Source organism: Lynx canadensis, chromosome E1 (genome assembly GCF_007474595.2).
Source record: "Lynx canadensis isolate LIC74 chromosome E1, mLynCan4.pri.v2, whole genome shotgun sequence".
NCBI classification, from domain to species: domain Eukaryota; kingdom Metazoa; phylum Chordata; class Mammalia; order Carnivora; family Felidae; genus Lynx; species Lynx canadensis.
The window spans coordinates 27,903,910-27,931,365 of NC_044316.2; the positions used below are offsets into that span (position 1 = coordinate 27,903,910).

General features: G+C 47.0%; 1 protein-coding gene across 3 annotated transcripts; it reads left to right on the forward strand.

Moving 5' to 3' along the window:
• MTMR4 (myotubularin related protein 4) lies at positions 1-26,672 on the forward strand. 3 transcript variants are annotated; one of them, XM_030295674.1, is made up of 19 exons: positions 1-100; positions 1,286-1,324; positions 5,037-5,126; positions 5,484-5,600; positions 6,140-6,222; positions 8,248-8,408; positions 8,520-8,616; positions 8,787-8,900; positions 9,750-9,946; positions 10,195-10,323; positions 10,752-10,863; positions 11,351-11,546; positions 11,778-11,963; positions 12,040-12,210; positions 12,362-12,516; positions 19,120-20,518; positions 23,233-23,343; positions 23,579-23,667; positions 24,378-26,672. In XM_030295674.1, exons 2-19 carry the CDS (start codon positions 1,322-1,324, stop codon positions 24,553-24,555), a joined length of 3,588 nt encoding a protein of 1,195 aa, XP_030151534.1. In that variant the 5' UTR covers positions 1-100; positions 1,286-1,321; the 3' UTR covers positions 24,556-26,672. The 3 variants fall into 3 exon arrangements, with proteins under 3 accessions (XP_030151534.1, XP_030151533.1, XP_030151535.1); XM_030295673.1 differs by lacking the exons at positions 1-100; positions 1,286-1,324 and adding an exon at positions 3,511-3,607; XM_030295675.1 differs by lacking the exons at positions 1-100; positions 1,286-1,324; positions 6,140-6,222 and having other exon boundaries at positions 5,039-5,126.
• The last annotated feature ends 784 nt before the right edge of the window (positions 26,673-27,456 follow it).

Here is a 27,456-nt window from a genome sequence, read left to right on the forward strand (position 1 = left end):
AGAGGCACCGTGGTGGGGTCGAAGCTGCGCGGCCTCAGCAGCTGGGGGAGACGGAAGTGGTGAGAGCGCGGCCTCGGAGGGTCGGGCGGACGCCGCCTGGGTGAGTCACCGTGCCCCGTGCACTGCCAGTCTGGGAACCGCAACGACTGCGTCTTGCCCCGCCCCGCCCCAGCCCCTCCGCTTTTCATGAGCCCCGCCCTCTGTCATTCGGGGCCCCGCCTCCGAATCTTTAGGCTCCGCCCCTAGAACCTGGACACCTGGGCTCTTCTGCCAGCCTGGCCCGCCTCCCCTCTCCCCCCTCGCCCCGGGGCCAGATCCCCTTGGTCTGGGAGCCCTGGGCATCGCAGGTCTGGTCCTTGTCCTTCCCTTCCTCCCTCCCTCCGTTTCCCTGAGGCTGCGTGCCAGTGGGCGGTGAGGCAGCACCTCTGGCTTGCCGCTTGCTGGCTCCCCCGTGAGGAAGGGTGGGCTGTGATCAGGGAGGCGGGCAACACCACAGATGGAGGCTTTTATCCCCACAGACTTGCGCAGGGCACTGCTGGACTGCTTCTGAGCTCGGATAGCAGGCATGAAGGAAAGTGTCAGTAAAACCGGGGCCTGGCTCCCTAAGTGGGCCAAGGAGGCCCATCCTGAATTTCTGTTGCTTAGGCCCATTTGACAGGTACTGACTCGGAGGCCTTGAACTGGCCTGATTCTGTCCCTGTTGTGTGTGGCCTCCCACAATCCTGCATCCCACTTGGTGTCAAGTACACTCAGCAGGACCTATCCAACGCCGCTGCCTTCTGCTCACAGGTTGTGGTCCCCTCCCTCTTGTCCTCTGCTCTGGACTCTGCCCCCAGTAAACAGGTCAGGTGGGTGCTACTCCCAGACTTAGAGGCTGGCAGAGCATTCCTGTGGATTCATATCCCTACCAAGGCCTGAAGTAAGTCTTGGTTGTGCAGCCTCTCGTTTCAGAGTTGGAAGTTCCTTTGCTCTCCCAAAAAGAATAGGGTTTGGAGTGTTCTCCTTCGGGTCTCAGAATCAGGACTCTTGAATTTTGCTGAATAATCTTGGATGACACTCATTCCTGCTCCAGAACTTTGTAACTGACTTCATGCCCTGCAGAATCACTTGTTGCTTTTCTCCCCATGTAGCTCGCATTGCCTCTGTCTGGCATGGGGACTTGTGGAGAGGCTGGATTGTCTGTGAGATTCTCTGTTAGAGGTCCGGAGTAGGTGTGTGGCATTTGCTGATTCTAAGGTAATATTAATGGTGCTCTTGAATCCTATGTTTCTCTGTCTTCTTACAGTAAGAAGCAGGCAGCCAGGACCCTCACCACAGTAGAATGGTGAGTACTCTCCCTTTCCTCAGATCGTTGTGTTTTCTGTAGTCCTGTCTTTCTCCATGAAGCTGCCCTGCCCCTCCTGGACCTTGAGCTCCAGGCTACTCTGTTCAGCTCCTAAACGGGTTCATCTGTGCTGGAAATAAATTAGGGTTTCTGTAGATTGCAAAACATCAGCCAGTATATGGCCCTGGGACAGGGAGCCTGTAGAAGTCTTTTTTTGCACATGCTATGCCATGCGTTCCCTACACTACCTACCACTGGCACTCTTAGCCTTTTATAATGGCCCTTCTCTTGCTTTTCTTGGGTCCCTGGTGGAAGCTCTCTGTTCTCTTTGTTCTGGCCTGAAAAACCAGGCCTCCTTTATCTCAAGATTCTTGTACTTCCTAGTGGGCCCCTTGGATATTGTGGGTCCTGTATCAGGAGTGACTCCACCAAAACACTGGGGCTTCTCCAGCTCTAAGGTGCTGCTGTCTCTTAAGCTACTGCAGCCAATAGCTGACTGGATATACAGCAGGACAGCAGCCTCAAGATGCCCAGAATATCACTGGGCTGTGCTGGGGATGGGTTAGGGAGGGGGTTGTAATGATCCTGTATACTCTTCCACTGACTGTAAGTGCCCTTGTCTCACTTCAAGTTCAGGGAACCCCTTACTTTATCCCTGAGAACTAGGAGAGGAAGCAGTGAGATGAGAAGAGAGTGGAGAATTGTAGGCCCTGGCCCATACCAGGCCCTTGCTCTTTTCAGTTCCTTTAGGTATCTTCTGTACTTAGGGACATGTTAGGGAATTCAGCTGGTGAGAGGACTCTCTCCTTCCCTCCCTAGGCATGTGGGTATGTGGTGTGTGCGGTACTGTTCTGGTATCTTCTTAGAAAGCTTGCTGGTCTTGGTCCCCACCAACTGATAGCCCCTTTCCTTTTTCTTTTCTGTAATACCCTGAATAGACTGTTGGCTTCAGGGTTAGCCTAGTTTAATTTTGAATCCTAGCACCACCACTTAAATAGCTTAGGTAAATGGCATACTTTCTTTTTAAGCCTGATGTCTCACCAGTAAAACAGGATAAGGCTTAATTCTTGGGGAGCTGAAAGGTTTTAGTGAGATAATATTTGGAACATGTATGGCTCATAGTAGATGCTTAATGCAATGTCAGGTTTTCTCCTATTCCTCCCTTGCCCTCAAATCCAAACCAAAGCCTTGGTTTCTGAAAGTAACCCGGCACAGGAAAGTGTGGGATTCTCACCAGCTCCTTCTGTGACTCCTGGTGGCACTTTGAGCCTTTCACTGCTCCCTATTCCTCGGCCCTCTACCCAACTCCCTCCATACTCTCGGGTTTCAAGTTTTATTCTGCATGCTTCTGTGGTCTGCAGTTCCAGTCTTCTCTTTCCCAGCCTAAAAAATTCTTTTCCAAGAAAGACTTTCTTACCCAGATGTCAGAGGATGTGAAACAAGAGGGATGTGGAGCTTAAAGAGTAGGGTTGGGCAGGGGTCTTAGAATAAAACACTTAGAGAACTTCCCTTTCAGGAGTGTGGAGTGACTAACTGGCATAGATCAGTGTACGTTCTAAGGGGCAAAAAAAAGGGAACGGGATTTAGTGACGTTAGGGGATGGGAGGACATTGATGGACAGGGGCATGGTGGGTGGTGGTTTGGGAGGGAAAGGAAGAAGCCTTGGAACTGGAAAGGTCACTGGGTGGAGGTAGGCGAGCTCCATTTTGAGAATTCAGAACAGGCTTTGAGGGAACTCAAGGTGGGGAGAGCATGGGGATGGAGTGGGAAAAGGGGGGTGTGGGGTGGCTCACCTGGGAATATGGGAAATGAAAAGATGTAGGAGGTCTTGCCTTACCTTTTCACGCTATCTGGGGGCAGTCCCGCACCCCAGACTTCAAAAGCCCCTAGACTTCCCCGGAGGACGCCCTCGCACGCTGCGGAGGGGCTCCGAGGAGGGAGGAGCCTTGGAACTGTGGGCGGGGCCGCAAGGTTCCGCCCCATCCCTCCTCTCGCGGTCTGGGTCTCTCCCCTCTCTTATGCGCTCGTGCGGGAGGGCGGAGCCGGGCTCGCTCCATTGTGGAGAGTAGGGGAGAGGCGCGCGGGAGTCCGCGGAGGCCCTGCTACCAGCGCGCTCGCCTCCTGGCCGCCGCGGCTGCCCCTGGCAGGCACCGCAGCCGGGATGCGGCGGGCGCCCGGCACTGGCGGGCAGCGCAGCGGCTCCGGGGACATGTGCGCTGGCCCAGACCGCCCGCGACCATGAGCCTGACCGCCCGCGTCTCCTGCTCAATGCTCAGCTGCTTCGTAAGTGTTGGCCTCGCCTGCGGGGGCCCAGGGGTCCTAATGCATGCTGCACCCCCAGCCCCGCCCAGGGCCAACCCTTGAGATTCCGGATTTTCGCCCATCCCCCTTCCCTAGGCCCCTGGCAGGGGAGCGGGGCGGGGGGGGGGGTGCGGGGGGCGGCGGGTGGTTCCCTTTTCTTTCTTGGACTTGCTTTCATCTTCGGGTGCCGGGGGATGTGGAAGGACGGGATGGAAATTCTTTGACCCATCTTGGCCCCGGAGCCACTGCCCTTGACTGCAGATCTCCAGGCCCCGCCCTGCAGGGGTACATCCCTTTACCTCCACCTCTCCATCTTGGTCCCACCCGCTGCATCCTTGCATGGGGATGTGGGATGTGGCTGGGATGTTAGGGGGGCAGGTCGGGGAGCACAGAATGTCTGAGCTGTTCCCCTGGCTCCAGTCCCCTCCCCCTTCTACCACTCCAACCCTCACCTGACACGCCAGTCTTTTCTCCTTGACTGTCCCCCAGACAGCCTCTCTTCTCCATCTTCCCTGCCTCTGCAGGGCTCTGTACCTCTGCATCATTCCCAGTCCTCCCCCACCCCCTTTGGCTTAATGCTCCTTCCCAGCTTCCCCCATCTGTCCTCTCAGATGTTCCCACCCTTCCCCTCTCACCGCCCCCCTCCCCCATCCCTCGTGGGTGGCTGCCAGGCCTCCTCTCTCTCTCCCCTGGCCTTCCTTGGGTCTCCCGGTTTCTCCCAGGTGCGTGGATCCCCTCTTTACCCCTCCCTGGTGGTTGGGAGAGGAGTTACTTCTGCTTGCTGTGGTTATTCCTTAGGAATTCCCCTCTGATCAGGGGGCAGGGCAGGTTGCTTGGCAAGTGGTGGGGGCTCTTTAGCAGTGTGGGCCTAACTGGAAGATAAGCTCAGCTCCAAAAGACATCCTCCTTTTGAAAGCAACCATGAAGGCCCTCTAGAGGCTTGGGACTGAATCCCCCAACCCACTCCTCTTTGTCTCCTTCACCCACCAGATTGACAGGTCGTGGTCTTAGGTGCCTGTTTTCCCTCTCATCTCTAAAACCAGCAACCACACCTGGTTCCTTTTTCTCAGGGCAGCACTTCCCATTCTCACTTCTGTCTTACCCTCACATTAGTCTTTTTCTTAGTTTTCTCTCTTCTTCCGTTTGGGAAATTTTGGTTCTTTTTGGTTCTGCTTCTTTTTGAGGAGTGCAGATTCCCAGGTCCTCTTTGGACCTTACTCTTCCCTTAGGCTTAATAGGCTTGAGTACCCCCCTGTCCCAACCAAGCCAGGCCTCTTTTCTCTCCTCTGGTGACCAGAACCTTTATAAGTGTGTATGGGGTGTATCCCGGTTTGTTGAGGGGAGGGGAGCAGAATGAGACCTAATGGGCCAAATGGAGCCTGGTGACTTAGGGCTGAGGCCTTCCCCACAGGGTGAGGAAGGGCCCCCCAGCCTGGAGTACATCCAAGCCAAGGATCTGTTTCCCCCCAAGGAACTAGTGAAAGAGGAGGAGAATCTGCAGGTAAGGAGGAGTTGGGGGCCCAGGGTGGGTTGAACTCTCTGCCCAATTAAAAACACCTTTTTTTCCCTCCCTTCAAAAAATATCTCCAAGGGAATCTAGTTCTGGGCTTTGGCTTCCTGTTTCCAGGTCTCTGGAGGGAGGGGAATCTGTCTACATGTGCATTGTAGAGCCTTTGGCCCCAGGGAGGGAAAGGCAGCTTTCCTGTACAGCTGTTGCCTGGTGCTGTTACCGTGGAGAGGACTCTTCTGTTCTGCCTTGGCCCAGCTTTTCCAGAGGGAATCCCACAGATCAGGGTTTGGGGAGGGGAATGGAGGGGTGACTCACTTCTGGACTAAGGGTTCCTCTGCCCTTCAACAGGTGCCCTTTACAGTGCTGCAGGGTGAGGGAGTGGAGTTCCTGGGCCGGGCAGCTGATGCCCTCATTGCCATCTCCAACTACCGACTGCATATCAAGTTTAAAGATTCTGTCATCAACGTGAGTTCCTGTCTTGTTCTCCCACAACCACGGTAGAATCCCTGTCTGGTTCAAGGTGGGATTGTTCCAATGCTCTACTTGATCGTGTCTCCGAACAGTTGGGGTTCCCTTCTTTTTCTCACCAACCTTTTATTTTCCTGCCTCGTTCTCCTAGCTATAGGTCTGTCTTTCTGCCTGTCTCTTATTCTTCCATCCCCTCTTCTCTCTTTCCTTTTACTCTGTTCCTGGCCCTTCTAAGGGGTGCAGTGGCACTGTTGGAAGAGTGCCACTTACCAACCGTGTGGCCTTGGTCAAGTCACCCTACTCAGGTCAATTTCTTCCCTAATAGTTTGTTGTGAAAACACTTGGCTTGCAGGGTTCTTGTGATTATTAATTAAGGCCCTGTATGTAGAGGACCCAGCACAGTTCCTAGGCACTTAACTGGCCCTCAGTAAATGTGGGTTTCCTTCCTAGTATTGATATATCAGCATCTGGGCTGGGGTGGGCATGAGGAGGGGTGAGAGTGGGGATCTGAGCTTTCGTTTGCCCTTCCTCTGAAGGTCCCCCTCCGGATGATTGACAGTGTAGAGAGCCGTGATATGTTCCAGTTGCACATTGCCTGCAAGGACTCCAAAGTGGTGAGGTGAGAACAATGGGGCTGCACGCAGGTCCTCTGGCCCTAGTCTTGCCCAGGCCTCTCTGATGCAGGGTTTCTCTGCAGCAAGAAAGGAAAAATCCTGCCTCACTTTCCCCATTTGGAAGAAAAGGTAGAAGCCCTGTCTAGGTTGGGAGGTCAGTTTATTGACCCACAGTATCTTGACCTGGAAAAATGGGGATAATGCATAGCTCATGGGGTTGTCATAAGGATTAAATAGGATAATGTATGAGAAAGCACCTAGGGTTAGCATACAGCACTTTATTGTTGGTTCGTTTATTAATTCACTTAACATACACTTATTGAGTACTCTCCTCTATGGCAGACTGTTCTTTTTTTTTTTTTTTTTAACGTTTATTTATTTTTGAGACAGAGACAGAACATGAATGGGGGAGGGTCAGAGAGAGAGAGAGAGAGACACAGAATCTGAAACAGGTTCCAGGCTCCGAGCTGTCAGCACAGAGCCCAATGCCGGGCCTGAACTCATGGACCACGAGATCATGACCTGATCCGAAGTTGGATGCTTAACCCACTGAGCCACCCAGGTGCCCCTATGGCAGACTGTTCTAAGCACTGGAGATACAGCAGGAACAAAGAGACAAAATTTCCTACCCTCATGGAGCTTATATTCCATCGGGGAGATAGCCAGCAGTAAATAATGAATAAAATATGTTAAATGATGGTAAATGAAAGGTGAAAAATAAAGCAGGTAAAAGGGATATGGAGTGCTGTGGAGGTGAAGGTTGTAGCTTTAAACAATGTGATCACAGAAGGTTGCATTGCAAAGGTGACATTTGAGTCAAGACCTAAAGAGAGTGACCATGTGGATATTTGAGTGAAGAGGGTGCCAGAGAGAGAGAGAACAGCGAGTGCAAAGGCCCTGAGGTGGGTATATACCTAGCATATTGGAAGAAGAGCAAGGAAGCTAGTGTATAGCTGGAGTGGAGTGCATGTGGGTGAGGGTGGTGGAATGTAAGATCTGAGAGGTAAGGGGGGGTGTCACATTGTCATAATGACTGGCTTTTACTTTGAGGTAAATGAGAAACCACTGCAGGGTTTTGAGCAAAGGAGAGATGTGATCTGATTAAATGTTTTATAGAATTGCTTTGGCCGCTATATTGTGAATAGATGGAAGTGAGTTGGGGGCAAAAGCAAGGGCAGAAGCCGAGGGATTAGTTAAGCTATTGCAGTTAGCCAAGTGACAGAGCATGATGGCCTTGCTAGCGTGGTGGTGGTCAAACTGGTGAGGAATGGTCAGATTTTTGAAGGTAGAGATGACAGAATTTGCTCTCAGATTGGATATGAGAGAAAGAGGAATCTGGAATGATTCCACGGATTATTAAAAGAATGCTCAGTTTAGAGGCTGTCATGTGCTCAGGTCTGTAGGGATTCAGAAAGAGAATCCACAGTGGCCTTGCCTTCAGGGAGGTTGAGGTCTAGTTGCTGAAGGAGGATTTAACAGTGGCAGTATGCTATGGAAAAACATACTGTTTAATACTCTAAGCATATTAAGAATAAAAGAGGAAGGGGTCTTAAAATGAGCTGGGAAGGCTTCAAAAAAGAGTTGTGACCAGAACTATCTTCAGAGTGTCAGTAGGATGTGGCTTGGCCAAGACGAGGTATAATCAAGCAGAAGTGAAGAAACAAGGAGACAGGAATGATGTGAACAGGACTTCCTGCCTGAAGCAGGAGTCATGGGAGATAACGTGGAATAGCAGACATTCAGGGACATGCGGTAGCATTTAGATTTGATATGAGAAATGAAATGGTAGGGCCCCCCACTAGAAGGTACAAGTATGTCTCAAGGACTAGAGTTCTTGGGAAGAGAATTGTCAAAAAGATAAATTCTCTTGGGTATTCACCAGTATCCCTGGTTCTCCTCAGGATCCCCATGCCTTACCTCCTGCTTTAAAGCCTCCTCTCCCCACAGCCTTCTTGTGGCCTTGTTTTTGACCCTTATGGCCCCAGTGCACACCTGCCTCTTATCTCACTCTGTCGCTTCTTGCCTGGCAGGTGCCACTTCTCCACTTTCAAGCAGTGCCAAGAGTGGCTGTCACGGCTAAGCCGGGCCACGGCGAGACCTGCCAAGCCTGAAGACCTCTTTGCCTTTGCCTACCATGCCTGGTGCCTGGGGCTGACTGAGGAGGACCAGCATACTCACCTATGTCAGCCAGGTAAGGCCAGGCTGTTTTCTTTGGAAGATTTCCTGTCTCTTGGTTCTTACCCTCCTCCACCCCTGGCCATGGTTCTGTTGGATGCTGACAGGTGTGGGGGCTGTGTTGCAGGAGAGCACATAAGATGTCGCCAGGAGGCTGAGCTCGCGAGGATGGGCTTTGATTTGCAGAATGTCTGGAGAGTCTCCCACATCAACAGCAACTACAAGTGAGAGGGCAGGGGTGGGGGAACCAAAATACCAATCTAGACTTAGACCTTGCCGGGCACAGCCCCTGGTTCTGTGAGGGGAGGACTCCTGACTCACAAAGCCATCTCTGGGGATCTTGTCATCACATGTCTTAGATCAAGCTTGGTGATCCCATCTGTTCTCTTCGCAGATTGTGCCCCAGTTACCCCCAGAAGCTGCTGGTTCCTGTGTGGATCACAGACAAAGAGCTGGAGAACGTGGCTTCCTTCCGCTCCTGGAAGCGGATCCCGGTGGTTGTGTATAGGTGAGGCGGTAGGGGACAGGAAGTAGAGAGGATACTTTTTATGCAATAAGGAAAGAGTCAAAACTGGAGATTTGTCCTAGGTGACCGGGAATTGACACCCTGCAGGGAATGAAATAATTTCAAATCAAAAACTGCCTCAGTTTTTTTCTCCTAAAGATGAGGCTTTTGGAGAGTACATTCACTTTACTCTTTTTTGGAGGGTGTGTGTGTGTGTGTGTGTGTGTGTGTGTGTGTGTGTGTGTGTGTAAAATGTTGCATTAGAACAAGAGTTGGCAAACTGTCGCCTGTGAACCAAATCTAGCCTGCAGCCTGTTTTATGTACAGCCCAGAACTACGAATGATTTTTATATTTTTAAAAAGTTATTTTAAAAAAAACAAAAACCAAGAAAACCAGAAAGGAGGATGTATGACAGAGACTGGCTATGACCTGTGAAGCTGCATATTTATTGTTTGTTTCTGTCTGAAAAAGCTTGCGGGTTCCCTGCAGTAGAACATTATAGCTAACATAGAGCGAGGCATATAGTAGCGAGGAGGTTTGGAGTTGTTCTGCTCTGGGCTCAGGCTTGCTCTCCTGCTGGTGTCTGTACCTGGAGCAGGTGCTGTGCAGATTCAAGAAGTCAAGGTCACCCTGGCAACACAGAGCCTATTTGAGAAATGTGTATGACAGCACTTTCTAAACTATAAAGCCCTCTAGATATGTCAAGGGCTCTTGGTGTTTATTATCATGGCCTGGGTGAACTGGTAGCCCCTGTTGGCTCTGGAGATCTTAGTTCTTGGGGCCTTGGTAGTAGGCCTGGGGGGTGGGAGCTGCAACTGGCAAGGGCATGATGGCTTCTTCCATTTTGTCAGACACCTACGCAATGGGGCTGCAATTGCCCGCTGCAGCCAGCCTGAGATCAGCTGGTGGGGCTGGCGCAATGCTGATGATGAGTATCTGGTCACGTCCATCGCTAAAGCTTGTGCTCTGGACCCGGGGACAAGGGCCACTGGGGGCTCCCTCAGCACTGGGAATAGTGATGCCAGCGAGGCATGTGACACTGACTTCGGTAAGGTGTGGGTGGTGCTTACGCCCTGGGGAGCAGGTCCCCTCCTTGGTCTCATTGGCTTTCAGGGAGTCCCCAGTGAGAGGATGGGAAGAAGATGACAACACACAGGGTGCCAGGGTCCCTGCCCTTTGGGAAGCTGTGGGGTGGCAGGGGACTATAGTTGTATGTTCTCCTCTGAAAGGGAGTGTCCCAGGGTAGGGTGAGGCTGGGCTGGCTGACCCAGGGTCTGCTCCCTGCCACATGTTTAGATTCTTCCTTGACTGCATGCTCTGGAGTGGAGAGCACAGCGGCCCCCCAGAAACTGCTGATCCTGGATGCTAGATCCTACACAGCGGCTGTGGCCAACCGGGCCAAGGGTGGAGGCTGTGAGTGTGAAGGTACTGCTGTTACCCCAGTGTCTGCAGTCAGTCTGTGCTCTGGGTGGCTTTGGTGAGGAGGGACCTGGGGGCAGCTCGTGCAGTGGAAAGAGCCAAACACTTGGCTTGGAATCGGGACTCTGCCACTTAACTAGCTATGACTAAATTGCTTAATCTAAGTTTTATTTTCTTATCTGTCAAGTGGGGATGATAATAACAATTATTGGCTAGAGAAGCTACTATATATTGAGAGTTTACTATGTATTGCCATTGCTAGTAGTAATAGGACTATCATTTGTCATTAACATCATTATTACTACCGTTAGTATATGGCTCCTGAGCATCCAGACATAAGTGGTCTGCGCTGCCAAGGAAGCCTGGCCCACTTGTCCTGGACGCCTGTTTTCAGGACATGCTCTTATGCTCCACTCTCCTCTGTATGTCTACAGAATACTATCCCAACTGTGAGGTCGTGTTCATGGGAATGGCCAATATCCATGCCATCCGGAACAGCTTCCAGTACCTTCGGGCTGTGTGTAGCCAGATGCCTGATCCCAGCAAGTAGGTGGTCCCTGCCCCAGTTCCATCCTCTCTTGTCTTGTCCTTCACCCAGTTCTAGTTCTTAGGAGGTGAGAGAGGGAACTGGGGGGTATAGAGGTATGGGAGACCTGAGAGCCTGGGTGCAGTGGGCCAGTTCCAAGATCACTTCTTCTGCTTTTTAGCCAACACTTTGGAACAGCCACAGGACACTGGGCTCCCTTTGTTTGGATCCTCTCCTACTTAAAGAACACAGAGAACTGGGGAAAGAATGGCTAAATGTGTGTGTGATGCTTCCCGTTCTCCCTCGGTCCCTAGTCTCTTGTCTACCTCAGGTCTTGTCTTCCTTCCTTTCCTGCCAGATACCTCCTGGCAGAAAGGCCACAGACTGGACCGCTTGGCTTCAGCCCTCCCTAGGGACTTCATTAGTTGTGGCTGGCCATGGGTGGTGGAAGAGACCATTGGATCCTCAGCGCCCTTGGTGACAGACTTGATTTCTGCTCTTGCGTAGCTGGTTGTCGGCACTGGAGAGCACCAAATGGCTACAGCACTTGTCGGTGATGCTAAAGGCAGCTGTGCTTGTGGCTAATACTGTAGACCGGGAAGGCCGGCCTGTGTTGGTGCACTGCTCAGATGGCTGGGACCGGACACCGCAGATTGTAGCCCTGGCCAAAATACTACTGGACCCATATTATAGGACGTTGGAGGTATTGAGTGGGGTTGGGTGGGAAAGAACAGAGGGAAAGGGGGGCGGAGAAGGCGTTGGGTCCTCTGGATCTGTCTTGGGGATCTTTCAGTGGAGGCCATGGGTGGCTTTGAGTCGTAGGATTGGTTCTGCTCTTCTCTGAAGCTGCCAGCTCCTTGCTTCGGGCATCCCCTGGGGAGTAGCATACCAGCCTTTCCAGAAAGGCCCTGTACTTGGACTCTCTTTTTTGCAGGGCTTCCAAGTTTTAGTAGAGTCTGACTGGCTGGATTTTGGACACAAGTTTGGAGATCGCTGTGGCCACCAGGAGAATGCAGAGGACCAAAATGAGCAATGCCCTGTGTTCCTCCAGTGGCTTGATTCTGTTCATCAGCTGCTCAAGCAGTTCCCCTGCCTGTTTGAGTTTAATGAAGCATTCCTGGTAAGTTAAAGCCTGTGGCCAGGGTCAGGGAGAAGGTGGCCGAGGCTCCCAGTTGCAAGCTGTCTTGGCCCTCTAGGTAAAGCTGGTGCAGCACACATACTCCTGCCTCTACGGCACGTTCCTGGCCAACAACCCTTGGGAGCGAGAGAAGCGCAACATCTATAAGCGGACCTGCTCTGTGTGGGCTCTCCTGCGAGCTGGCAATAAGAACTTCCATAACTTCCTCTACACACCTGGCTCAGACATGGTAAGTCCAAACCCTTATCCTGTCAGTGCTTCTTCGAGACCTATAAGGAGAACAGGCTGAGTCAGTGGGGAGAACGTAGAGCCAAAAGCTTGGGGAAGGAAGAGGGACCCGGAACAGCTCACAAAACACTAGTATGGTGCTGCTTCCCTAGGTCCTGCATCCTGTGTGTCACGTACGGGCCCTACACCTCTGGACAGCTGTTTATTTGCCAGCATCGTCTCCATGTACACTTGGGGAAGAGACCATGGATCTTTACCTTTCCCCGGTGGCTCAGAGCCAGGAGTTTTCTGGCCGTTCTCTGGACAGGTAAGAAGATCCTTTCTTGCTCTCTTCTCTCCCCACCAGGAAGGCAATACTGCTTTGTGTCTAGCCTAACGTTCTCCTTCTTTTATGAGATATTTAAAAGCAACTTCTTGATATAGTTGAAGGAGAAACTTGGCCCAGGACTTGCAGCTAGCATGGAGTGTACTCTGTGTGTCTTCAAGGTCCTCTCCTAAGATAAGATTGGTTACCTTCTTTCCTGGAGCTGCTCTCACCCTTTGTGACATAGCCAAGCAGAGGACAGGAGAACAGAACAGAAAGGACTGTTTCAGGAAGGTTTGTGGGAATGGGCTTGATTTATGTTCACTGATAGAAGGCATTGATGGGGCACTTCCAGAAGCATCTGATTCTCAGGGAAGTGGGTTTCCAGAAGAGGGATGGCCTTCATGTTCTCCCACAGGAAAAGGCCAGAATTTAAAGTTTTTATCTTTTTGATTTATTTTGAGAGAGAGAAAGAGGAGGAAAAAAAAAAAAAAAAAAAGCGTGAGCTGGGGAGGGGCAGAGAGAAGAGAGAGAGAGAGGAGAGAGAGCATCCCAAGCAGGCTCCTTGCCATCAGTGCAGAGCCTAATGCAGGGCTCGATCCCTTCAATTGTGAGATCATGACCTGAGCCAAAAATCAAAAGTTGGATGCTCACCAGGTGAGCCACCTGGCCAAAAAGGCCAGAAGTTAAAGGGAGACATAAAAATTAAAGTTTATCTTCTGGCTGAATATTTGGGGGAAGTACAGTCAATGTTGTTTACGTTATAAGAGTAACACAAGTTCCTATTTTAGAAAAAGTTGAACGATGTAAAAGTAGAAAATGAAAGTCCTCCCTCCCTGATCCTTGTCCCCACAGGCTGGTAACACTTTGCGTGTCTTTCCTGATGTTTATGTTTACATACATGTATCCACGCTTTCATATAGAAACGTTTTTAAAATACAAAAACAGGGGCACCTGGGTGGCTTATTTGGTTGAGCGGCCAACTTCAGCTCAGGTCAGCTCAGGTCATGATCTTGAGGTTTGTGAGTTCAAGTGGGCTTGCTGCTGTCAGCACGGAGCCTGCTTTGGATCCTACTTTGGATCCTCTGTCCCTCCCTCCCTCTCTCTCTCTCTCTCTTTCTCTCTCTCTCTCTGTCCCTGCCCCTCTGCCGCTCGTGCTCTGTTCCAAAAGTAAATAAACCTTAACAAAATAAAATACAAAAACGGAACCATATTTTGCATACTGATCTGCAAAATGTTTTGCCCGCTTTGTATTAGGCTGTCACCCCTGTAAAGCACATGTAAAGCTGCTGTTTTTTGCTTTAGCGGCTGCATATGTTAGTCTAAAATTAGAGTGTAGCATTATTTATATAACCAGTTTCCAACTGGTGATCATTCAGGTGATTTTTTTTTTTTTAACTATTACTGGGAGTGCTTTAAATAACATCCTTAACTATGTGTAAGTTTTTTAAAACAGTTGTCAAATACACATAATAATTATCATCTGAACCATTTTTTTTAAATAATTTTTTTAAGTTTATTTATTTTGAGAGAGAGACAGCATGAGCCGGGGAGAGACAGAGAGAGTGGGAGAGAGAGAGAAAGAATCCAAGTAGGCTCCATGCTGTCAGCACAGAGTCCGATGTGGGGCTCAAACTCACAAAACTGTGAGATCACAACCTGAGCTGAAACGAAGATTTGGTTGCTTAACCAACCAACTGAGCCACCCAGGTGCCCCATCAACTGAACCATTTTTAGGTGTACAATTAAGTAGTATCACCTTATATGTGTATCTTGGCATTTGTGCTAGTGTTTTTGCCAGATAAATTTCTAAGCAATGAAAATGCTGGGTTCAAAGGATATGTATGATCTTTGTTTCTTGGTGGAAGATTTTTATTTTTTATTTATTTGTTTATTTATTAAAGTTTATTTATTTATTTAGAGAGAGCACATATGTGAGCAGGGGAGGGGCAGACAGACAGAGGGAGAGAGAGAATCTCAAGCAGGCTCTGTGCTGTCACCATGGAGCCCAATGTGGGACTTGATCTTATAAACTGTGAGATCATGACCTGAGCCAAAATCAAGAGTCTGACACTTAACTGATTGAGCCAGCCAGGCACCCCTTGTGGAAGACTTTTAAAGCTAAAATATAGCTTAAATTACTGGTTGAATATTATAAAGGAAAACAAAAAAAACCACGCCCCTATAAATTACTGGTTTTAGGGTCTTGAGTCCATGGTCAGCTGCCCAGGGATAGGCTTCAAGAATTCTGTGATTTTTCCTCTTTCCCCAAACTATGCAGAATTTGAGTATACTCAAATTTATAAGTTTACTTTGCCAGGGAGAGGGCTCAGAACTTTTTATCAAATTCTCAGTAAGTTCTGTGACTTGTGTAAAAATCACTGTCTTAAATTAATATCTAATTTTTCAATTCAATCAGTGTTTTTTTTTTTAAACCTACTAGTTGTCTAATACTAGGTTTATGGGCCAAAGAAATACAAGATATTGATTCTATTTAAGATATTCTTTAAAAGCTGTAATAAGATAGACATAGGAGAACTACTACTAGAGAACATTTCTAAGTCAGCATCCAAGCAAGTAAGAATGTGTATAGTTCAAAGCTATTAGAGAAATGAGAAGTCAGAAAGGGGTCATTTGGTGACTGTTTACTCAGAGAAGTTTTAATGGAAGACCAAGCAGGAAACCTTGGCTTTTTTGTCTAGCATCTGGTGCAGGGCCTGGCACATAATAGGTGCTTTAGTAAATGCTTAAATGAACAAACAAATGAATGGAATACCTGGTAATAAGTAGTGGAGAGGGGTCCAAAGGAATTGGATACATGAGAGTTAGTTGTTTTGTTTAAAAAAAAATTTTTTTTTTGGGGCGCCTGGGTGGCGCAGTCGGTTAAGCGTCCGACTTCAGCCAGGTCAGGATCTCGCCGTCCGTGAGTTCGAGCCCCGCGTCAGGCTCTGGGCCGATGGCTCGGAGCCTGGAGCCTGTTTCCGATTCTGTGTCTCCCTCTCTCTCTGCCCCTCCCCCGTTCATGCTCTGTCTCTCTCTGTCCCAAAAATAAATAAAAACGTTGAAAAAAAAATTAAAAAAAAAAAATAAAAAAAAAAATTTTTTTAATGTTTGTTTATTTTTGAGAGAAAGAGAGACAACGTGAGCAGGGGAGGGGCAGAGAGAGATACACACAGAATCTGAAGCAGGCGCCAGTCTCTGAGCTGTCAACACAGATCCTGACATGGGGCTCAAACCCATGAACTATGAGATCATGATCTGGGTCAAAGTTGATGCTTAACCAACTGAGCCACCCATGCACCTCTACATGAGAGATAGTTCAAAGAAAAAAAGAGGAACCTCTTTGGAACTGGCAGGGGTTAGGAAGGGGCCATTCTGAGGAATAGAAAGAAAGAAATATGGGATAGTTCATTGAGGGCTTTAAACATTTCCCTGAGGAGTTTGAGTCAGTTGTCAATAGGAAGTCATTGTAGGAAGTCATTGTGACCTGGTGACCATGGGATTTTTGGAGAATGAACCACTGAGCTGGGTAGTTGGGGACACAGAGAACAGCCAACACTATTGTAATTCAGATATGAGGGGAAGAGTCCTTGGAAAAGGAAAGGATTAAAATCCTTGAAGAGGAGTCATTAGCAGATTATGGAGTGACTGAGTGTGGGAGTGTGGAAGTGAAGAGGACTCGTCAAAGGTCATGACTCTCCGAGCCTAGAAACTAGATGGATATTAGTACTAACCTAAAGACATTGGGAAGTTGAGAAGACGAGTCAGTTCGGGGAAGAGGAGATACAGGCAGGTTGGGATTGAAATATTAGCAAAGAGAAGGTGTGCTATAGGCAGTTCAAGATGGAGAGTTGGATTTGGAGGACTAAGTAGCATGCAAATTAAAAAAAAAAAATGCTTTCTTTAACAGCTGGCCTGACTTGGTTCTACCTTTCTCTAGATCAAAAATATCCTGCCCTCTTTTCTCTTTTTCCATTAAAGTACAAGACATTCTGCTATACCCAGCTCAAATCCTACCTTCTCTACGTAGCTTTCTTTGACCACCCTTGTTGGATGAGTTGTCTCTGTTCTAAACTCCTCAGGCATTATTGTCTCTACCAGCATTATTGATTAAACCTTCTGTGTAGGTAGTAATTGGCTGTTGAGGCTTTCAGACTGTTGATACTGTTGAATTTGGGTCAAGAATACATGGGAGGTCTTCATACTCTTCTATTTCTTTTGTATGTTTGAAAGTTTCCATGATAAAAAAGTAAAATAAAGGGGGGGGGGAACCAAAGTTAGCTGTGGTACTTTTTAAAAATACAGATGCCTGGGTCTCACTCTTGGCCATTCTCATTCATAGGTCTTTGATGGGTCTGGTTTTCTATATATCTAGAAGATCTATAGGAGCTCCTAATGTGCACCAAATATTGAATCTCACTTGTCTTTTTCATTCAGTTGGTACCTAGCTGTGAACACTTGATGTTAGATTTTCAGCTCACTACTCATTTCTCAAATTGTTTGATTGGCCAGTGTTGGGAATTCAAATAAGAAACAGTGCTACCCTCAAGGCACTTTTATAGCAGGAGAGAAACAAGTAAATAGTAAGTGCAGTAATGTAGGAAGTACTGAGCGATGTGCTTTGAAGTGGATTGTTTTGTTTATTTTTTTTTTTTTAATTTTTTTTTTTTTCAACGTTTATTTTATTTTTGGGACAGAGAGAGACAGAGCACGAACGGGGGAGGGGCAGAGAGAGAGGGAGACACAGAATCGGAAACAGGCTCCAGGCTCTGAGCCATCAGCCCAGAGCCCGACGCGGGGCTCGAACTCACGGATCGCGAGATCGTGACCTGGCTGAAGTCGGACGCCCAACCGACTGCGCCACCCAGGCGCCCCTGGATTGTTTTGTTTAATCTTCACCACGGTTTTAAGAGATAGATACTGTTACCTTTCTCTGATAGATGAGGGAATGGAGGCTTAGAGAAAGAAGTTAAGGTCACATAGTTAAAAAATTGCCAAGCTAGGATTTGAGCCGAGGCTATGGGACTCCAGAGACTGTGTAATCATAACCATTGCCATTGCCTTCCTGGAATTTCATACCATACACATACACAAAATCAAAATTGATCACGAAAGTAAAATCACACATAAAAATACTTAAAAAACATAATAAGGTGTTTTTTAAACCTGGGTGGCACAGTCGGTTGAGTGTCTGACTTTTTTAAATTTTTTAAATGTTTTTTATTATTTTTGAGAGAGAGAGAGACAGAGCATGAGCGGGGGAGGGGCAGAGAGAGAGAGAGGGAGACACAGGATCTGAAACAGGCTCCAGCACAGAGCCTGAGGTGGGGCTCAAACTCAGGAACCATGAGATCATGACCCGAGCCAAAGTCGGCACTTAACTGACTGAGCCACCCAGGTGCCGCCCCCCTCCCCCACATAAAAAAAAAAAATTTTTTTAATGTGAGCGTCTGACTCTTGGTTTTGGTCCAGGTCATATCTCATAGTACACAGGATTGAGCCCTGGGTCAGGCTCTGTGCTGACAGCTTGGAGCCTGGTTGGGGTTTCTCTCTTCTCCCTCTGCCCCTCCCCCCACTTGTACATGTGCACGTGCTCTCTGTCTCTCTCTCTCAAAATAAGCACTTAAAAAAAACCTAAAAAACCCCCATAAGTTTCAAAAACCAAACACTTAAAAAATCAGCTATATTTTAACTCCATCTTTGAGGGATTTTTCTGTGTGGGCTGGACTGACTGAGGCATCTGAAAATAGGAGTCCAATTAAGTCTCCACTGTTTCCTGGCAAATTTCCCTGAAGTTTTCGTTGCTCAAAGGACTTTTGAAATGTTTTAAGAATCAGACATTCTTGAAAATGTCTGTTACCCGTTTGGTGTGCACAAATGCTTCTAGAACTCTTTTGAGTGCTTTATGCTAGGGGAATTTTCCATGGTGACTTAGGACTCTGAGGCATGCACTGCTGCTAAGGGGTTGTAAAAGGCTGTGCTGGTTACTACTGTGATGGAAAGATCATTTCTAACAACGAAGGCAGTAAAAATGAGAAGTTGTGAGTGTAGTCTTAGTAAGTTTGCTCTTGGCTGCCTATAGTTTGAATCCTCATAGCATCTCTATAAGGTATAATTTATGATGATCATTTTACAGAGGATGATAGTACATGTCTAAAAGGTTAAATAACTTTCTTGTAGTCATATGGCTAATCATTGTCAGAACCAGTATTGTCTAGCTCCAAAACTGGCTTGCTTCCATCTTACCGAGTGTGATAGAGGTAGTTGGACATTAGATTTAAGGCTCAGGTATAGTCCTGGCTAGCATAGTCAATTTAGATGGCATCAACATAGAAAGCATTGCAACCATGGGAGTGGTCAAGATCGCCCAGGGAGATTGTGTAGAGTGAGGACTGATAAAAGTTGGGGGCAGATGCTCAGTTCTGGAGGACAGAGTTCATGTCCTTCACTTTTTGCAGAGTAGACTTGTTGCAGTGAACATTGGTTGTTTGTAATCTTAAATGTTGTATCTTGGGAACTCAAGCTTTGATGTTGCTTTGATGGCCTGATTCTGCATATTAGAGGTAGCTCCCATTTACTGACCTGGAGGTGTGTTTGTCTTTCCAGATTACCTAAAACCAGATCTATGGACGATCTGCTTTCTGCCTGTGACACAAGCAGCCCCCTGACTCGCACATCCAGTGACCCTAACCTGAATAACCACTGTCAGGAGGCCAGAGTAGGCCTGGAGCCCCGGCACAGCAGTCCTGAGGGCTCAGAGACCTTTGTGGAATCTGTGGTAGGAGGTCCTCAGCAGACCGTAGGAGAAATGGGTCTTCCTTCCCCTCTGCCCAGCAGCCAGAAAGACTACTTGAGCAAGAAACCTTTCAAGAGTCAGAGAAGCTGTTCTCCAAGTTACAAACTGTTTAATACTGCAGTGCCCCAGGAAATGAAGAGCAACATCTCTGATCCTGAGATCAAAGTCCTGGAAGAGACTGAAGCAGCAGCTCCAGACCCTCCCGCCTACAATGAGATGAATAGGACTTTAGATGGCACAGAGGAGCCACCTGAACATTGTCCTGAGAAAGAAGCTGTCAGCACACTCTCCGAAGTTGTTTCCAACAAATGGAATGGAGTTTGTGATTTTCCTGAGTCTTCCCAGGACTCCCTTTCAGGTGCCCCCCAACAGGCCCTGCTAGATTCCATGCTAGGTGTGCCCTCTGGATGTGCTGCAGATCACAGTCTGGGTACCCTTTGCGACCCACTGAGTGCTACCAGCCAAACTCCTTCGGAGCCAAGCACTGACTTCCTCAGCCAAGATCCCCCAGGGTCTGTGGCAAGGAGTTCCCACCAGGAACAGCCCAGCTCTGTGTCCGATCTGATTCATAGGGAGGAATACGCTGGCAAAAGAGGGAATAATAGGAATGGGCAGTTATTGGAAAATCCTCGCTTTGGGAAAGTGCCATTGGAATGGGCCCGAAAGCCAATTTCTCAGAGCCAGATCAGTGAGTTTTCCTTTTTAGGATCCAACTGGGATAGCTTCCAAGGGATGGTGACTTCATTCCCAAGTGGGGAGACCACCCCTCGGCGGCTGCTTTCCTATGGCTGTTGCAGCAAAAGGTCAAGCAACAAGCAGGTGCGGGCAATAGGGCCCTGCTTTGGGGGCCAGTGGGCTCAGAGAGAAGGGGTGAAATCACCGGTCTGTTCTAGTCATTCCAATGGACACTGTACTGGTCCAGGGGGAAAAAACAACCGGATGTGGTTGTCCGGTCACCCAAAGCAGGTCTCCAGCACAAAGCCTGTTCCACTGAGCTGCCCTTCTCCAGTGCCTCCTCTCTACCTGGATGATGATGGACTGCCCTTTCCCACGGATGTGATTCAGCATAGATTACGGCAAATCGAAGCAGGGTACAAGCAAGAGGTAGAGCAGCTACGCCGACAGGTGCGTGAGCTTCAGATGAGGTTGGATATCCGTCACTGCTGTGCCCCTCCAGCAGAGCCCCCCATGGACTATGAGGATGATTTTGTAAGTATTCACCACTGCTATCCATCCATTCATTCATTCTTTCCATCCAGCCTTCCATGCATTCAACATTTATTCATTGGGTACTTGCTATGTGCCACTGTGTTAGGTGGCTGGTCTGTAGGATGAAGGACATAGTCCCTGCTCTCAAGGAGCTCACAGTCTATAGGAGAGAGAAGCAGACAACTAGAATGATTTTTTTAAATGTTATCCTGGAAGGAAGCATCAGGTGTTGGGGGCTCAGGCTTTCCTGAGAAGATAATACTTGAGGTGAGTGCTGAAGAACTTGTCATATTTGGCTAGGTGGACCATGAAAAGGAAATACCATTCTCAAAAGCATGGAGGCAGTAAGTATTCTGATGGGATGACTCGAACAAAGGGATGGGGGTATGTGTGTGTGTGTGCACGTGTGCATGTGTGAGACATGCATGTACAGGTGTGCTGGGGCCATGGAGGAGGGAGTTGGGTAGGGAGTTGGGTAGTGAGGTGGGAGCTGATATTGGAGAAGTAGACAGGGATTGGAAAGGTCAGCTCGAGATCCCTTCTTGTGTGGATTCTACCCTCAAGGCAGCATGATTTTGGCCACTGAGAATCATGATCAGATCTGTATTTTTTTTTTTCAATGTTTATTTTTGAGAGAGAGAGAGTGTGTGTGTGAGCAGGGGAGGGGCAGAGAGAGAGGGAGACAGAGGATCCGAAGTGGGCTCTGTGCTGACAGGAGACAGCCTGACATGGGGCTCAAACTCACAAACCGTGAGATCATGACCTGAACTGAAGACGGACACTTAACTAACTGAGCCACCCAAGTACCCCAGATTTGTACTTTTTAAAATATTTTTTAAAGCTAATTTATTTATTTTGAGAGAGTACCCACGTGGGAGAGGGACAGAGAGAGACGGAGAGAGAGAGAATCTGCAGCAGGGTCTCCATGCTGTCAGTGCAGACCCTGATGCAGGACTCAAACTCATGAACTGTGAAATCCTGACCTGAGCCAAAAACCAAGACTTGGATGCTCAACTGACTGAGCTACCCAGGCACCCCATCAGATTTGTATTTTAAGAATACTACTCTAGGGGCGCCTGGGTGGCGCAGTCGGTTAAGCGTCCGACTTCAGCCAGGTCATGATCTCGCGGTCCGTGAGTTCGAGCCCCGCGTCGGGCTCTGGGCTGATGGCTCAGAGCCTGGAGCCTGTTTCCGATTCTGTGTCTCCCTCTCTCTCTGCCCCTTCCCCGTTCATGCTCTGTCTCTCTCTGTCCCAAAAATAAATAAAAACGTTGAAAAAAAAAATTAAAAAAAAAAAAAAAAGAATACTACTCTAGCAATGGTGTGTCAAGTGGATGAGGCACTTGAAATGCAGGTTGGGAGGCTGGTTAAGATGTTTTGGAATAATCCAGGGGTGCCTGGGTGGCTCAGCTTGTTAAGCTTCCCACTTCAGCTCAGGTCATGATCTCACGGTTCGTGGCTTCAAGCCCAATGTCGGGTTCCGTGCTGACAACTCAAACCTGAGCCTGCTTCAGATCCTGTGTCTCTTGTCTGTCTCTGCCCCTCCACCATTCATGCTCTGTCTCTGTCTCTCTCAAAAATAAACATTAAAAAAAAAAAAAAAAAAAAAAACATTCCATTTTTTTGGAATAATCAAAGTGAGAGATGATGAAGACTATCTAACCTTTGCTGTGTTGGGAGCCTTCAGATTTGGGTCCACAATTCTTAAGAAGCTTCTAGGAGTCAGTTTCTTGGTCACAGTATCATGTCATCAACACGGACACTTCCCTTCCTTCTGTTAACACATTCCCACTTGCCTGCTGCCCACTTACTGGGATGGGATGGTCAGGGCTAACAACTTCCTAATATTCGGAGTGTTGGTTTAGAACAGGAGTCAGCAAACTTTCTGGTAAAGGGCCATATTAAATACTTTAGACTTTGTGGGATATATAGTCTCTGTCCCAGCTGCTTGTCTCTGCTGTCACGGCACACAAACAGCCATAGACAATACGTATAAAAATGAGTGTAGCTGTCTTCCAGTAAAACTTGATTTACAAAAACAGGCAGTGGGCTAGATTTGGCCTGTGGGCCATAGTTTGTGAATCTCTGGTTTAGAATGTAAAGAGAAATATGTCCGTGCTGTGATAAAGCATATTGGTTAAGAGCATAGGTCTGAATCCAAAATACATTTGACCCTTGAACAATGCAGGGGTTAGGGTGCTGAACCCTCATGTAGTCAAAAATCCACATACAACTTTTGAGTTCCCCAAAACTTAACTAGTAATAGCCTAAGAAGCCTGATAATACAGTAATTAACATATATTTTGTATGTTAGATGTATTGTATGCTGTGTTCTTACAATAAAGTAAGCTGGAGAAAAGAAAACGTTACTAAGAAAATCATAAGGAAGAGAAAATAATACATTCATAGGAATATACTATATTTATTGAAAAATCTCTGCATACAAGTGGACCTGTGCAATTCAAACCTGTGTTGTTCAAGGGTCAACTGTACAACGTTGAAAATTCAGGTTTACTACTTACTACCTTTTAATTTTCTCAGTGTTTAATTTCCTTATTTGTAAAATAAGGATGATGATAATATACATCATATGATTCTTGGGAGGAATTAAAGAAGTTCATGCATGTAATATTCTTAGAATAGTACCTAATGCATAGGAAACAGTACATGTTAGTGATGGTGAAGATGGTGTTGATGTCTTTGCCTTTCTTCAGACATGTTTGAAGGAGTCCGATGGCAGTGATATAGAAGATTTTGGCTCTGATCACAGTGAAGACTGCCTTTCAGAAGCAAGCTGGGAACCTGTTGATAAGAAAGAGACTGAGGTATGTCCAGGCAAATACATGCTTTTGTGAAGCACTGAATTCTCATATTTCTCAGAGATGAGTGACATGCTATAAACTGAACCTTCTCTTGGGCGAGTGTCTTCTTTTTAGGCAAGTAGAGACCAACTATAAAGACAGACCTCATCATTTTCTCCTGGAATGCTTTCCTTGTTGCAATGTTGCTCTTCTACTTTGTTGACAAGGACCTGGAATTTTTCCTTGTGCCTTCTGTTAGGTGACTCGCTGGGTTCCAGACCATATGGCATCACATTGCTATAACTGTGACTGTGAGTTCTGGTTGGCCAAACGAAGACACCATTGCCGGTAAGATGTTTTATATGATTCTGTAAGGCTCAAAAAGGAGTGATTGATGTATGTGTATCTGAGCTAAATAGAGTTAATCTGAAAATAGAGATATCTTTATAAGGACTACTTTTGTTTTCTGCCAACTTTTCTCTTTATTTACTCACATACGGCCTTTTAGAGTATCCTTCATGTTTTTTTTTTTTTTTTTTTTTTTTTTTTAGTGTTTATTTTGAAAGAGCAAGAGAGAGCATATGCAAGCAGGGGAGGGACAGAGGGAGAGGAGAGAGAATCCCAAACAGGCTCTGCACTGTCAGCACAGAACCTGATGTGGGGCTTGAACTTATGAACCATGAGATCATGACCTGAGCTGAAACCAAGAGTTGGATGTTTAACTGACTGAGCCACTCAGGGGCCGTGAGGATCATTCATTTCTTTTTTTTTTTTTTTTTTTTTTTTTTTTAAATTTTTTTTTTTTTCAACGTTTATTTATTTTTGGGACAGAGAGAGACAGAGCATGAACGGGGGAGGGGCAAAGAGAGAGGGAGACACAGAATCGGAAGCAGGCTCCAGGCTCTGGGCCATCATCAGCCCAGAGCCTGACGCGGGGCTCGAACTCACGGACTGCGAGATCGTGACCTGGCTGAAGTCGGACGCTTAACCGACTGCGCCACCCAGGCGCCCCGGATCATTCATTTCTGATGAGCTCTTTCCTCTTTGTTCTTTGGCAGAAATTGTGGGAATGTATTTTGTGCTGGCTGCTGCCACCTGAAGCTGCCCATTCCTGATCAACAGCTCTATGACCCAGTTCTCGTCTGTAACTCCTGTTATGAACACATCCAAGTATCTCGTGCCAGGGAACTCATGAGCCAACATCTGAAGAAACCCATTGCTACAGCTTCCAGCTGAATGCCAGAGGAGATGACCTGTCCAATTTTAGCAGGTTTGAAGGGAGGATCTGCTTCAGGTGTAGTTTTGAAGGTTCCTTGGTGTGGCTCATGAAATAACAGAGCTCAAAGATACCGTCTTGAGAAATCCTCCATGGTACCATGAGACTGGAGCAGAGGAATTCCAATTTGGCAGGAGGTCTTCTATTGGTGAGACCCTCACCTTGGGGTAATGGTCCTGATCCAGACCCAGAGTCTGGAAGCTTAATGTTGAGCTGGTGACTCCAGCTTTTGTCCTAGGGGCCACAAGATGATGATTTCATAGATACCGCCTGGTGATACATGCCCCAAACAGCAATAGAAAGGCATAAGTATAACCAAACTCCAAGTGATAAACAGATCCATCTCTCCTCCACCTTGAAAAAAGCAGATTTTAGTATACAAGATAGGAATTCCTATCCTATTTGAAATGAACTATATCCTGTTCCTCTGTGCTCTGTGTCTGTGCATGAAGGCTCAGTCTTTAGAGGCACTCCCTCTAGTTGCAGTAGTTCTGTCTCTCTGTGGAGTTTGGTTTAAAGACTGGTTCAGCAAGTGGAGGTTTTGCTGTATTTTTCACTTGGCTTATTGGCCAACATCAGTGAATATTCAGTTTAGAGGGACAGTTCTAAGGAGTCAGACATTCTTGGGAGCAGAGGAAAGCTCTGCTGATGTTCAGTCCTGGCAAAAATCAGTTATTTTGAGCTGCGAAGGCAGTCGTCTCTGTTACTCAGTGGCAGCTCTTGAGGTATGCACTGTGAAGAATGAGAAGGGAAAAGCAGAAATGATCCTTGTCAAATATTTGCTGATCGTGCCCTGCCCTTTGCGCCTGACTTTTCCTAGTTGTCCTGGTGCTAACACAGGAGTTACACCTTGATCCTCTCCTGGCATGAAAACAAAACAATGGATTTTTGTTGTTCCATTGCCCACTTCCCTCATGTTGTCTTTCCCTTGGCTGCTGCCTCCTCTGGGTCACACTGCTTCTTATCCTGAACACTTGACACCTTGAGGGTAGAATTTAGCATTTGGTTTTTACCTCCTAGAATATGCTGTTTGGTATGTGAGGGTTTCAGTACAAATGCTGCTGTCTATTTCTGTGCACTTAACAATGGAACCCAAACAGAAGAGAATAAAGCCTTGATACCAAAATTGGGAGAGAAAATGTGTCCATTTGGACCAAACATTGTTTTTTTTTTTGTTGTTGTTGTTGTTGTTTTGTTTCATCTTAATATGTACCAGTGGCACTTAACCAAAAGATACAGTGATATAGCCATGTACTGTGGTTGGGACAGATATAGTCTCCTTGATCTATAATGAAAACACTAGTATTTCCTTTATACATTTTCCTTAATCCATTGGTGTATAAAAGGTGAATTACACTTAGGCTTATCCTGTTTTAAAACTATGGTAGCTGTCTGTCTAACTGCTACTTTCATGTTACTTCCTAGAAAAAAATTTTTCATTTCAAAATAACTAGGATCTGCATTTAGAACAAGAATTGTTATTTGTCCTGACCTTTTCTTTAGTCCTACAGAGAAGCATCTGTGCTTTTATACTTGTCATGGATGTAACCTAAAAAGTTTTGGCGTATTTAGGTCAGCCTAGCAGAATTTTTTTTTTTTTTTTTTTTCTCATTTAAATGGAGTTGAATAATGGAGATTTGTGTCTGGGAAATTCCTGAGATCATTGAAAAAGTAACAAACTATTCCTTGTCTCTGATACGTGAAATTCTAAGCATTTTCTCAATCATTAAAATTTACTGCCAGTTGCGAGTGGCTTTTTAATTAACTTTCATTGCACTTCACTCTGCCCATTTTCAGGGGGAGTAAGATTGGTGGTAACATTTGAGGAGACTGTATCTGTCTACTTCGTGTGGCTGTTTTGAGGGACTGTCCCATCAGTGAACATACTGCATGGCCTTGGAGAGAGACTCTGGGCTCTCAGCTCAGATGTATTCATCAAATACTCCTTTCAGAGCTCTTGTGGGTGTAAGTGACATGATGTGGCCAAAAATCCAAACTGTGCAGTTGCGTTGTGACAAACATGCAATGTGCTGTAAAAACTCAATACAATTTAAATAAAATCTCTATATTAGTGCTGCTTTGTTGGGTCTTTTTATTCATTTTAATTTCTAAGTAAACTTAATACTCATTTTTTCTTTGACCATGAGAAAGGACTAAAACATTATACTCCTTCCTCCCAACCATTTCCATTTTTAAAGTTTTTAAAATTTATTTATTTATTTTGAAAGTGAGGAGGGGGAAGGGCAGAGAGAGAGAGAGGGAGGGAGAGAATTCCCAGCAGGCTCCACGCTGTTGGTGCAGAGCTGGAAGGTGGGGGTGAGGGGGGAGGGAGATGAGTGCTGGATTTCATGAAACATGAGATCATGACCTGAGCAGAAATCAACAGATAGAGGCTTAACCCACTGAGCCACACAGGTTTCCCAATTTCCATTTTTAAATGGACCTTTCTTTTCTTTTTTTATAATTTTTCTTCAATGTTTATTTACTTTTGAGAGAAAGAGATTGCAAGCTGGGGAGGGGCAGAGAGAGAGAAAGAGAGGGAGAGAGAGAGAGAGGCAGAGGATCCCGAGAAGCAGGCTCCACATTGTCAGCGCAGAGCCCACTCAAAATCAGAAGCTGAACTTACTGAGTCACCCAGGTGCTCCAAATGGACCTTTCTATCAGCATAGCTCTCACCATATTCTTATCTATTGATAGAAAGGGATTTATCATTATGACTACCGTAGAACTCTACCCCATCTCATGTCAGGTTTCTCTTCAATGTCTAAAATAGCATCAGCTGGTTGACCAGGTACAGAGGATTGTAATTATATTCTGATTCCCTCCTCATTGCCACCTCAGTTCTCATCCCACCTTGAATA

Coding starts and splice junctions, on each gene's coding strand:
- MTMR4 (XM_030295673.1), top strand. CDS start 3,563: ATGAGCCTGACCGCCCGCGTCTCCTGCTCAATGCTCAGCTGCTTC. Junction 10,324..10,751: donor TGGAGGCTGTGAGTGTGAAG/GTACTGCTGTTA, acceptor GTATGTCTACAG/AATACTATCCCAACTGTGAG. Junction 23,668..24,377: donor AAACGAAGACACCATTGCCG/GTAAGATGTTTT, acceptor GTTCTTTGGCAG/AAATTGTGGGAATGTATTTT.